This window comes from Pagrus pagrus (genome assembly GCF_965226575.1).
Source record: "Pagrus pagrus genome assembly, chromosome: 12".
NCBI lineage: Eukaryota > Metazoa > Chordata > Actinopteri > Spariformes > Sparidae > Pagrus > Pagrus pagrus.
This window is the reverse complement of record NC_140196.1, coordinates 17,490,532-17,504,290: the sequence shown is the minus strand read 5'-3', so window position 1 is coordinate 17,504,290 and position 13,759 is coordinate 17,490,532. Positions and strand designations below refer to the sequence as shown.

General features: G+C 40.2%; 1 protein-coding gene across 2 annotated transcripts in view; it reads left to right on the top strand.

Moving 5' to 3' along the window:
• Positions 1 to 13,759, top strand: part of st6galnac5a (ST6 (alpha-N-acetyl-neuraminyl-2,3-beta-galactosyl-1,3)-N-acetylgalactosaminide alpha-2,6-sialyltransferase 5a) — a 58,192-nt gene that overhangs the window by 29,564 nt on the left and 14,869 nt on the right. For both annotated transcript variants that reach the window (XM_084370096.1, XM_084370095.1), the window contains exon 3: positions 4,985 to 5,397. In XM_084370096.1, the coding sequence (XP_084226222.1) occupies positions 4,985 to 5,397 (413 nt within the window). The remainder of the gene's footprint in view (positions 1 to 4,984; positions 5,398 to 13,759) is intronic.

The following is a 13,759-nucleotide window of genomic DNA, read 5'->3' as shown; positions in this document are numbered from 1 at the left end:
TTGTGGCTCCTGCGGGCGCAGCAGAGATGTGACTGGCTGTTGTCTGTCAGCAGGTCGGTGTTTTTTGGAGTTTTACTAGGCCACCGTGGATGGATGGATGGGCTTAATGAAAGCAGGGCAGGCTCCAGGTGTGCTCCACAAGTGGGACAAGGTTACCCTTCATCCCTGGAAATCACACTGTGAAATAGAAAATGATTTTTCGTTTGAGATAATAAGTAAGTAAATAGTCAGCTTACTGCGTCCAGCCGCTCAGATGTGAGGATTTGCTGCTTTTCTCGATATTGAATTGAATTTCTTTGGCTTAAGGGCTTTTTTTTTCTGAGAAACTGTGATGGGCATTTTCATTATTTTTAGATATTTAGAGAGCAAAAGATTAATCAACTGCTTCTTTTAATGTCCAGATTAATACATAAAATACAGTCGCCTGAGGAGATCAGGGCTGCAAACTCCGTCATCTCCATTAAAACCCACTTTTTAAAATTGCTTTTTGGTGATTAAATCTGTTTTTATGGCATTTTTAGTCCATTTACGCTACTTGTGTTTTTTTATGTGTTTGTTTTTTACGGCTTTTAGTTAATTTTCTTCTCTTTGGATTTTTTTTTTACCTCCATCAACGAGGTTATGTTGTCACCCGTGTTTGTTTGTTGGTTGGTTTGTCAGCAGGATTACACAAAAACTACTGAATAGATTTACATGAACCTCCCAAGGGGTTGGGTCTTAGCTTTGGTTCTGATCCGGATAAAGGGATGGATCCAGGATTTTTTTCACTTTCTTTAACATTGTGAGATCAGGCTTATTTCTACATTTTCATTCATTTCTGAGGGAGCAGTGTATGGATCGAACGATTCTACATGTGTTTTTGGTGACTGAATGTGTTTCTATCATTTTAGTCAGTTTTACTCTGCTTGTGTTTTATTACATGTTTTTATGTCTTTTGTCTGTTTTCTAAACCTCTTCTGTTTTTATCATATCACATACCTAACCTTGAAAACAACTGGCAGATTCATTTACAATAATAGTCAAATAAAAGATTGATTGGTCTTTATTGTCCATGGAGGGAAAATAGTTTCCAAAGCGTGCACATGTTCATGTCTTGCATGAGAAATATGTTGTGTATATATGTTACACTAATTGACATATGATTATATATGACACTGTTGGAGTGTGTTGATGCATTAATGTAGCAGAATTTTACTGTTGTAGCTGGTTGAGCTGGACGAGTTTAACTAATTATAATAATATACAGTCAGTTTCTTTGGTCTGGTGGTTCCTGACCCAGGTGTCGGGCCTCTCCCATCAGATGATAAATCTACAGGGGTCTTCCTGAAGATTAATGGAAGAGGAAATAGGAAAAAAAAGTTCTGTTTGTGTTTATTTTTTGGACTTTTCTCTTATCCTTACTTTTCGGTGAAATATTGGATAATTTAATGCTCTCGCAGACATGTAAATGTGTCCAGGGCCCCGACTAGACTTTGCTTCTTTTTAAAGTGACAAGGTAATGTATTTGTCATTATACAACACAGGGTTGCATACACAACGCTACACAAACATATTCAGTTATTTTTATGCATCCATATATGTAAAGGCATTTTTTGCGTCTGAATGTAAACGGTAGCAACAAGGTGGTGATGATAATCATCAGCAGCAACTTCATATTAAAAGTTTGACATCAGATAAACACTAGTAAGCCTGGGGGAAAGCAGGGAACCACACAAACTTTCTGTTTTAACACCTCATTATATATTTTTTTTGATAAACTCTCATTTGAAAAGTAGCTTGTAGAAGTTCAACGTAGCATGAAATTTGAATACTTAAGTGTCAGACAAATACCTTGCACATTTCACAGTACAACACACACGCACGCACACGCACGCACACCACGCACACACATTGTTCAGTGTGGTATCTTATTTAATTGGCAGAATGGACCAGACTCCTGCCAAAGTCGGCACATGGCTCCAAATTCATGTGTAACCAGACTTCACAGAATCAGGGACTCGCGTTGCCTCATTGTGAATTTAACAATGGAACAGATTCCAGGAATAGTTTTGTATTCTCAAAGTGTCTTCTCAGGGTGGCTTCTCAGAAAAGTCTGTGTTTTTAAGTAGTGAAGCGCCACCTGATAGTGACAGTAAAATGTGTCTCTGCAGAGAAATTGGTGTTTTTTTTCAGTGAAAAACTGAAAAAACATTTCCTAAAATGTGTTACTTTCCCCCTTTCTTGTCTCTTTTTATGCCTCAAGTAAGACTAAAAAAGCCCTAATGGTAATCACAATGCATTATTTAGTTTGTATATTCACTTGGGTTACATCAGTGACTGCAGCTTTGATCAGGTGACGTAAAGGGACACTGATGGAATACACTTTTAAAGAACCGTAACACCCGCTGTTACGACACAGTAAATCCTTTAATTATGATCAAAGATGTTTTGTTGTGTTAGAAAGAACAAAGCCAGCGATTTCAAATACATTAGAAATAGATGTGTTTTGAATTATGAAGCATTTATTTCTATGAATCATTGAGCGGAGCACAATTTCCACTGGAGTTTTGTGGGGGATAAATTCAATTTTTAAATGAATTGTTCAGTTTTTTTGGGAGGCGGGAGACTAAACTACCTCGACTTCATCGCCCCGACCACCACGTCGGATGGGTCGCGTAATTCCGGATGAAATGGAGAGCCTTGTCCAGGCCATCCAGCCTATTTCTTGGTAATAGCCTGACCGTGCTCCCTGAAGAGGCCAATTCTGGCCAGCAAGGCCCACTTAAATTCTCCGTGAGACAGAGGAAGAGAGAGAATAGGGTCTGTGGAGCCACTTAAAAGCCCCTGGGTGAAAATGGGATTTCTGACCTGCTCCACTGGTGCCGCAGCTCGACTGCCAGATTGGCTGTCAAGACGCTGCCAGGTGGGAGAGGGTCGGGCAGGGGGAGAAGGGAGGAATGGATGCTGTTGCTGTTGATGGCGTAGACCGCCAGGACCTCATTAGCTCTACATTTCATCAAACACTTTGGCACCGGGGTGGCTCTCCCCGCCTCCATATATCTCTTTCTCTTTCACCATTTTTCTTCCTCCCTTGTTGTAACCACTTTCTCACACTTTCTTCTCTCCGTCTCCTCCTCTTTCTCCTTCTCTGTCTGTCTCCCACTGCTCCTTGAGGTCTCATTAACTAGATGAGTCTCCTCTGCCGGTAATCTGCCGCTAAGTCAAAGTCAGCAGATGAGGATGATGATGACACATCTCCTCCCCCCACAAACACACACACACATCCCGCTATAATCATTTGTTCTCGTTAATGCCACGAAAATGCAAATTTGTCACGGCTATAAGAATGTAAATAACCAACATATTTCTGCTGGGGAGATATTTCAGGGCACATTAGAGGGCTCTGCAGGCCTGGTTTGCATATCATTGATTTTCAGTGCAGGGGTCTCTGTGGCAGCGAGGAAAAATCCAAGACAAACCCACATGCATGCATAAGAAGACGTGTGGCAGACACACACACCAGCAACATATAGAGCAGGCTAACATACACAAAGAGGTCCAATGTCAATGATTTATGTGCATGCACACCCTCAAATGAGCATGTTGTTCAGAGGAGGAGGCCTCACACTTAATGAACTATACATGTTCGAATGTACACCGGGGTCTCAAACAGTGGCTGCATCTCTAAGAACCACAGGAGACGCCTGAGCGATGTTCAGAAAAACACAGCAGGATTAAAATTATGTAAAAATTCATATATTTTTTTATAATTACAGCCTATATGTAATTGAAGTAAAAAATAAACAAAATGCTTGTTGTATGCGGCAGAACAGGTCTGAGGCTGCAACTACTGTTTTAGTATTTGATGAATCTGTCAGTTATTTTTTCGATTAAAGATATAATGTGTCACATTTCCGCATTAAGATGTTAAAAAGGACGAGACCTTTGTGAGTTATCTACTTACATTATCCAGAGTGTATTCAACAATGTTCAAGCCAGAGAAATCTGTCATTTTACTCAAGGTTACTGTGGACGACTGAAACTACCAAAATCATAAATAAATGAGTTAATTAGTTAAGTTAATATGCGATTAAATGCAACAAATGATAACATAGAAAATAAATGTAGGCCTTATTTAATTTGCCTCTGTAGCTACCTTTGGAACAAGACATTTTTATTTGTTTTAATTTGTATATTTTTGCTTAAAATTTGACAAAGAATATATTAGCTCAACTTTGATTGACTTACTTTAACATCTCTTCTGGGTTTTATCACACAATATATGGCAAAGATTTTTTAGTGTTTTTATGCACTAACTAACTAGCTAACTAACTAACGACAACAACAACATCTTTGCTTGCTCTCATGAAGTTAAGATAAAGCACTCAACAGATTGGTTTCATCGTGTGTATTATGTAGTTATCAGTAGCATCTTTCCTAGAATAAATATATGACGTGCTAAACACTTTATAGAATCGTACTTGATTAGAATTCAATATGAATATTTTGCATCTGAACTGTTGTTTTGGAGGTAAACACACGTTCCTTTGTTGAGTGCGAGTGGGAGACAGATTTAAGGTGAATCCTTTGTAAGACCCCGGGGTTTCTACCAATCGCAAAGCAATATGACAAGCTACATATCCCCAGGAGGCTCTGTCGCTACCCATTTGTCAACAAAGCATTTTCTGCCTCAAACACACAGTGAAGCTTTATACCAAAGTTCCCCTAGGTGTGCATTTCTGTCTGCTCTGCATATTTCTGTATAAACCCGGGCTAAACAGAACTTTCAGAGCATCTCTGACTTCTAAAAAGCAGACTTTGTAGAGTTTATAACAAATATGCTGCAAAACCAACATGCCATAAAAATTCTGCTCGCAGTGCTGCAGGTGCTTCCACAGGGAGCGAGGAGGCCAAATGTTTTGATGCACAGCATATATTTGTACAAGAATGTTTATTTTTCTCTGTTTACTTCATATTTTTTTTCTGTTTTGCTTCCATCAATCAGCCTCTCAGGATGCACTGCCAGACCTGCGCCCTGGTGACCAGCTCGGGTCACCTCATCGGAGGCGCTCGGGGTGAAGAGATCGACCGGGCCGAGTGCGTCATCCGCATGAACGATGCCCCGACCGCCAGGGGTTACGCCCGCGACGTCGGCCGCCGCACCTCCCTGCGCGTCATCGCTCACTCGAGCATGCAGAGGGTCCTGCGGAGTCGCCACGAGCTGCTCAACGCCAGCCAGGACACCGTGTTCATCTTCTGGGGCCCCAGCAGCTACATGAGACGCGACGGGAAGGGCCTGGTGTACAACAACCTGAGGCTGATGAATCAGGTGCTGCCCAAACTCAAAGTCTACATCATCTCCTGGCAGAAGATGCTGCAGTTCGACGAGCTCTTCAAGAAGGAGACGGGAAAGGACAGGTGAGGGAATGATGGCAGGGTGTCACGATCACAATGTACAGGAATACAAAGTCACGTGAGGACAGCATATTTGGCCAGCAGCACTCATATGTAATATAATCCAAACATCTCAAATGTGAGAATTTACTGCTTTTATTCAGTTTTACATCATTGTCAACACATTATGTGAGTCACACATTTGCATAATCTATGCCTTGTGGCTAGTTTGGCATGTAGGAATTGATTAAGCACAGCTGCCATTAAACCATTAAAGCATGTAAACCTGTTCTAGTCATAACCAAAATCAAATTATGAACCTTGAAATGAGAATAATATGTCTCTTTTAATATTGCGAAATAGGGTGTTTTTCAACATCTTTGTTAATTTCTCAGAATAATGCATGGATGTTGATGAAAACCATCAGGCGTTTTTGGCTGGTGTCTATGAGTGAGTGCAAGAGAGGACTGTTGGGCTGAGGTGGAGGTATGAGGCCTTCTGAGTGTCATTCTGGTTTAGTTATGGGTTTTTTTTTTTAAGTTTGGCCCTCAGATCTGAATTTCATGATATTTTAAGTTCTTTGTGTGTCACTAAGCCTCACTAATGGCTTATTTTTCATTGATGTGGGCTGGAATTTGTGCTGCTCAAAAATAAGCAATTGGTGAAGTGTACAAAATCCACACAGTGAATCTCAAAGATGATCAAATTTAGCTCTGAAGGCCAAACTTAATCTTCATAACTGAAGAAAAGTATAAAGGCTTTAGCAAGGTCCCATGAATTTAGATGATTTTTTTCAATAAAATCCATGACATGAACTGGGATGTTCGAGGTGAGTTGGTATTTAATTACCCTGGTGATGTTATTATATTATAGTCGTGCTTTGTTTTGGTGAGTACCTTTACTTAATCATACATGTAGTTATTTTAAGGATTGGACAAACTATGCACCTGGTCCCAAACAAGCTCAGACAGGAAGTAAAAATGAGCTGCAATCGTGAGGAACAATTGAAGCTTTGCTCGGCCTGGTGGATAAGAGCTTAGATTTCTTCTTGGGGCTCCAAAAATCTATTTCTTTAAGTGGTCTTTTTGAGAATTTGTGCAAATAGAATGAAACGCTGTCTGGTCAATCTCCAGTGTATTCATTTTATTTGCGCTCAAGGACATGGAAAACACAAGCGCAACAGGTCATCTAACACAGAACTGTGAAAGGGAAGAAAGATTTCCTGCCAGTTGTTTGTGTCGACATCATCTGACCTTCAGGGAAACACGGGCGATACGTTCTTTCGTTAAAGCTTCATGGCTTCTTCAACATGAACAACAACATGCAATTCATCAATATTCAAAGTGCATTCAGTAAACCAAACAATGGTGTTTTGTGCTACAAATAAGCCATTTGCACCTCAAATTATTATTCTTGTGCACGGTTCATGCACCCTAATGCTTTATGAATCCAATTCCAGCTCCGACTCTGACAACACAAAGCCGTATTTTACAACAGTGCACCAACAAAGGTAGCTGTCTCATTCAAAACATTATGAAAATCAGCTCGTAGAGACGATTAAAAACCCTTAACTGTTCTTTATTGACTAAGAAAAGAGAGAGGGTACTTTTATTAATTACAAAACAACAGTAGCACTTGAAGGGCAGGGTAATATATAAAAATTACACTGTCATCGTGATATGAGACCAAACATCGTCTTAAACTTTTTGATTTGATTGTTGTCTTTTCCTGGTTTTAAAGGTGCAATATGTGAGGATTGGCCACCTAATTCAACTACAGAGTGCACCTTTAAAAGCTGTATTAAAGCAAAAGTGATTAAATTTTTTTTAACTTACCAGACCGTCCCACTTGTTCTAATACGAAAGATCAAGCATCTTGTTGTATAAATATCTTGTGAAGTACCAATAGTCATCCCTACAATATTGTTGCAATATCAATACTGAGGCATTCGGTCTTATAGCCTAAAAAAACTGCACTATTATTTTAAGGATATATCGCTCAGCACTACTTAGAACCTTCTAATTTTGCATAATTGTAGCTGATAAGTTGCTTATGACTTTGAGATCCTTACTTGTACAATACACTTCTTAGCTGTGCAGAAAGAGGTTAAAAAAGGTAACCAATTAACTTCAATGTGCAGTTGTAATCATGTAGGAGTTTGTCTCTTGTTAAATGTTATTCCACAGAAACACAGCCATAACAGCTATTAAAATAGTATTTTCAGTGCTTTCGGGAAGTCCCAAAAATCAAAGATATGAGGGTTGGCTGTCGAAAACAGCGTTCCTCTTACAGTCTGTGTTGCTCTTTGAAAATCAAGCCAGACAGACATCAGTAAGTTAACTCCTGTCCCAGATGTTACAGTTTCCTGCAACTGTTTGAATGCATCACCAAAAGAAATATTTCAAAGTGGTCAAAGCTCCACGCGAACATATCGAACAGAAAGGAAACGTGATGTGCAAATGGGTTAGAAAACAGTGTTTTTCTCTGCGGCGCCTTCTCTCAAGCTGAACGGTGATAAAAGGACTCCAATTGAATGAGTCCATGCTGAGTTCTCAGTCCTGTGGCCATTAATGCTTAATGAAAACACACCACACTCTCTCTTTTTGTCTGAGCCCTCATCGGTATAAACTAAGCTTTTCACCAAATCCTCAAGTTGACAATTCCCCCCTGACATCTACTGTATCCTGCAGTCAAACATCCATCCTTCAGATCTGTGCCGACAATCATGGTCAATGTTAACAGTGAGCGAGCAGCTTGAGTTATGCTGTTCTCCTTTATAGCAGTAGGCATTAATATCTGTGAGGATTATTTGAGGTCATTTCTGCCCTGTGGAGCGTGGTAAGAGAAAGAAAGCCGGGAAGTTCTATCTAATATTTAAGAAAAGTTTAAAGGGGAGCGATCGATGTAAAAAGTGTGAATATTTTGTACCTATTTTATTAAATGAATCCTCTTGTCTTCGAGGATCGGTAGCCTGTGTGAGCCCCATTAACAGCAGAGTTTCTGGGTAATCAACTGTGCAATCGGCCACCCTGCAAGCCTGTAATTGTGATTATGGGTTAAGCCATTTCAGTGAAGGTAATTAAGATGGTGTGGGACGTTGTCACATCCACCCATTTTAATAACACCAGCAGAGGAGCAATGAAAAAACAGGTGTCCCTCTGCATCCTCTGTGTTAAATTGCTAAGCCAGAATGAGCCTCAACCGGTGATTAAAGGCAAATTAGCTTTTGAAATAACCATTTTTTTCAATTCAGTGTTTTATGTTCCTGTAATGCTTTATTGTAACCACTAACAGCCCTGCTGTGTTGCACTGTCAGGATTATACTGGATTCATTTGGGCTGAGTAGTGGTGTACTTTGCTGGAACAAAATGTGTGGGTTGCAGGTGAGAGATCATCCGGTTACCAAAAGATCACAGGTTTGATCCCTTTTTAAAAGCAAATCTACCTGCTGTTGACAAAAAAAAGCAGGAAAAATGCCAGCTCAAGTCTGGAAAACTATTCTGTGGGTAGAAAAAGGTCAAAATGAGGAGAAGAGAAGCCCACTGTGCAGCAGAGCGCGATGCAACAGCTGCAGCAGCGGAGAACGAGCGACCACAACAGGAGCCTGAAATGGATCTGAAGGGATTAGATACAGACCCAAGCCTCTATTTATCTGTTCCTAGAATGACATAAAGGAATACTCTGAAGGGCCAATTAAGAAACACACTTCACAAAAAGTGAAGACACATTTACCAAGAACTTAATTCCTACAGCACAGTGTAAGAGTAACCTTTAAAGGCCATGCACACCCATGCATGTGTTATTGTTATTTCGGCTGCTGCTCAGCTTCAAGGTCAAATCTCTGCTGGGACGTACAAGATGTCACCGAATTCCAACTGATAACACTGATAAAAATCAAAGAGGTTTACTTTCTCCTGCCCTATCAGGTACAAAAAAAAAGAGTCAAAGAGAAGTCTACAGGAGCTTGGAGAATGGTGGGGGAAAAAAATAATAAAATTCAGGAGATGAAAGAAGGAAAAAAGTGGAAAAGAAAGTTTGGGTGGGAGACAGATTACACAAAATTCTCTCCTGAAACACTTTTTTTTTCATCCTGTTCCACACATGGTGTCCTGGGGAAAAAAATCATTTGGTTTCACACATGAAAAGAAAAAAAAATGTCAAGCTTTTTCACAGATTGAAAAAAAAAAACAATTAAGAAACTTTGGCTGAGCTGGAAAAATAAAAAAGGAAAATGTGACAAAGTGCAACGGAAACAGAATAAATCATGACGTACATGCATGAAGCATCCGTTGAATAGACAAAAATGGTGGCAAACCAAACATCAGAACTGAGTGGAGCTAGAACGTTCCTCAAATTTATAACTAAATTAAATAAAAGTGTCATATTTTCATCCTGTTATCCATCATTTTAGGTTTGACTGGAGCTCTTTTAAGTACATCATCATATTTCTGCGACAGCTTTATGGCACCAGACTGGAGAATCGATGCCGGCAGCTGTTTATCTCGATTGTACCAACTCCTCATAATCACCTGACAGAAATCCAGTTAAAATTTGTGGACGGAAAACTCGACTGTGAACACCCACACAGACTTTAAAACAGGCCCAATCAGCCAAAGTGAAATCACCTGTGTAGGTGGACCAGAGGTGTGCAGGGCAAACATAGCACTGGCCAACAGACCACCTTCACAGCAGACATTTTGGTTTGTCAATGCAGGAAAAGCTTCGGTGTGATTAACTATAACAAAGTGACATCGTGCTGCAGTCACTGTGACGGGATATTGTATTGCAGGATCTGATATTTTAGCGGAAATTAAATGCATTGTCAACGTTTTCATATTGACTATGTAGAGCCTCTGCTCTTTTTATGCACATTATAAGTGTTTTATTATCAACCCTGACCTTGCACGCTTCATATAGTCCATATGTTGAGGACCATTTGAAAATGTTTTTTCATTTGAGCCCTTACATTCCCACCGCACTCCAACACAAAGTGACGCTCTTGGCTGTATAAAAAGTAGACGAGTTTGTATTGTGCATGCTGACTCACTGCCGAGGTTTACTGGGGCATTTGATGGAACTGAGCTTTTAACAAAATGTGCTTCACCTGTCCTTTCGGATCCAACAGCAAAAGCCTGCTTGTTTTTGTATCTCCTGCAGCGATTACGTGCTTGAAGTGAGTAAGAAATGGTCAACAACCATGTTCAGAGTAAGAAATATATATCTGCATGTCTTCGCCCTTCTACTGTCAAATAAAAGAAAAAAGGACAGAAAAGAGAATGTGCTGCTCAATAATTTTGGGTACCGCTCACATTTGAATCAATTCGATCCCCAACAGTACCTTTTTACGGTACTTTAATCTCTGTAAAAACAAAACAAGTAACTCCAGTTCTAACCAGTTGAATCATTCACTTCTAGAGTTGATCGTGAGTCTTATTTCCAGTAACAATGCACAACACATGTCAGTCAGTCGCTCTAAATTTTATTTCAGTGGCATCTTGATATACTGTATATAAATTAAAAATATATTAACTGTTCCTGCTCATCAACCGAGTGCTATAAGAATAAATATAAGAGAAAACTTTAAGATGCTGTCCTCTCCTGGCACACCACGTCTCCACTAGTGATAACTGTATTTTAAATTGATTGGGAATTTTGAGTTTGCATTTTGATCCCTTTAGCTTGCTGTAGTGACACGGTGTCGAAGCTACAGCAGCAGATTGAGTCAATTATGTGAAGTCAGCAGTTATAATTTTGTTTCCAACGCATATACAGTACAATACGGTATATGGCTCTAAATATGAGCACACATATTGTATGTATGTGAATTAAAACGTATCACGTGTAAATATACTTTTACCACGGTAGCGAAGCTAATTAATGGGAATTCCCATTATGTGTTAGCATCGAGCTAGCGGGCTGGGTGCTTGTAATATAAAAGCGATTCGGGAATCAAAGAAAGCATGCTGTAATATTTCCTTGTTAAAAAAAAAAACGTACTAATTTAATCTAATCTAATAATTTAATCTAATCTTAACAGCATGAGGCTAAGGAATGTTGGATGCAGTCAGTGGCTGCTTTTTGGGGAGACGTCTCGCACTGTCTTTCTCTCTGTAACGTTACTGTGAAGATGTGCTCTCAGGTAATTTAGCGCCGATCGACTTATTATGACTCACTACTCAGTAGCAGACATAATTCAGTCGGTACCCTTAAAAGTACAGAGTTTGGTACCCAACCCTGCTGCTCAAAGAGAAAACAGGAACATCAGAAAAGACATAATGGGGTGAAATTATGCAGAAAGCATGCATGGAAAGAGGCTGCAAACAAAATGTCGGCTTTATTTTTGCCTTTTTCACGCCTTAGGAGGGCAGAAATCTGAGCTGTAGATACAGATGGAAGTAACATACCTTTAAAAAGGAATTAACATCAAACAACCTGTAATCACTGTAGTCACTGAGGTTGAAGGTGTCGGCTATAAATAACCTTGCGCTGTACGTGCCTGCTGGTGTTTCTCGTTTGGGAAAAAAAAAAAACCTGGACCTTCACTTCAAATAATGATTCACTAATATGCCTCAGCGACATGTCCTCACAAGAGGAGCTGGTAACGACGTTCAGCATGTGTTTGAGCTTTTACTAATTACTCCTCATCAGACCCTCCTGCGGCCTTTACCTCTCTGCAGTTGCGCGTAACAGTCATTAAAATAGGCTCATTGTCAATACACCCGCTCTTTAGAAATCAATACAAAACAACATCAAAAACCTGAGCGGCACAGTTCTCCTTCTCTAATCAGCTCCTGTTTTACAGTAAAGTCTTGATTTGTGTGATCAAACGCTGAATCTGTGATGATACTTTTATCAAAAAGAAGAAAACTGGAGCACTCTGCCTGCTAGGTGAGATAATGCCTTTTCAAGGTAAACTCAGTCGTATCAAGTGCCATTATATCCAAAAACAGTCGGCTCCTTTATGGAAATGAGTTGTTTGAAAATAATCTCACTTTTTTTTATTAATAGAAATAAAATGTTAAGACTCAAGGATCAACAAACAATTAAGACACTCATTACATGGGTGCTTTTGCCAGGCTTGCAGCACCAAACTGTGCAAACATGAGGAACGGCAGTGTTCTCCTTCACAGGGATAAATCCGACTTCCCACTCACAGCTTGCTTCCAGTCCTTTTAAAGACAGCCATTGAAGCTGAGAGCTTGACATTTCACACCACATTATTCATCAGCATGTTCATAAACAAGGAAATGAGCAAGACTTCTTAAGTGAGATTAGTTGCATGCCTCTTGACTAAGACCTCCGCGCATCCACCACAGATTGCTCGGTGACAAAATGCTGTTGCTTTGAACTTTGAAAGTTTTCTAATTTGGAAAGGGACTGTGGTTGTGTGTGTGTGTGTCTGTGTGTGTGTGATGTAGCAGGCTGTTGTCATATTAAGAGCGCAGAGGCTGTGTTTGCATATCACAACAAATCAACATGTTCCAGGCAACCTGGGTCCTGTCTTAATTAAATGAAAATGAGAAGTCTGTGCTTCGGCTGCGATTACATCACTTTGTTTTTTTGTTGCATGGACAGACTCCAAGATAAAGATGATGGTTGGAGGAAAGTGCTTTGACACTCTTCGTCACGCTGTCGCTCGGCTATTGCAGACAGTAAAACAGCAGGAAATGACTGTTTGTGGACATATTTTTCCAGCCGACACAGTGTTGTGTTAAAGGTCGGACTGGGGTGAAATAATGGAGGGACTGAGGAGGAGAGTTCTTGTTGAAAGCGGCACCCTCCAGGGCCTGGTCTGAAATCACTCTCCGTTTTAGATCCAACGTTTTCCTAGCCTCCATGATACCTTCTGCGAATTGTTGCCGCAACCTCTGGCACGTCCAGGCACTCAACTGGAACTGCCATTTCCCATGCTAACAGGACGCTAATCCACGACAGGAATGGCTAGAAATGAAAGATTTAGGGACTTTGTTGAGCACCGGATGTATCATCCACAATCACTGCCCCAGTGACCTCCCCAGGAAACTTGTGGCTATAGCTACTGCACTGGCCGCCATTTTATTTCTCCGAATTTTAGTGAAAAGTCTGTCCTCTATTTAGTGTCCTCAACAACTCCTCGTTTTTCACTTTTTATAGATGTGATAATTTTGTGCAACTCTAAACCCATACAGAATTATGATTTATAACTGTTGGCTATAAAGTAAACATTATACATAGATTATGTAAGTGGTGCGAGAAAACAAGGAAGTGACACAGCCTCAATCTACACCAACTACACGTTAGCATCCTAGCTTACTCAGCAGGTTAACAGTTGACACCTGAACGACTGAATAGGTCGATTGCCAGTGACATCCAGAACGGCATGTATCACTGTTTCTGAAACAGCTTG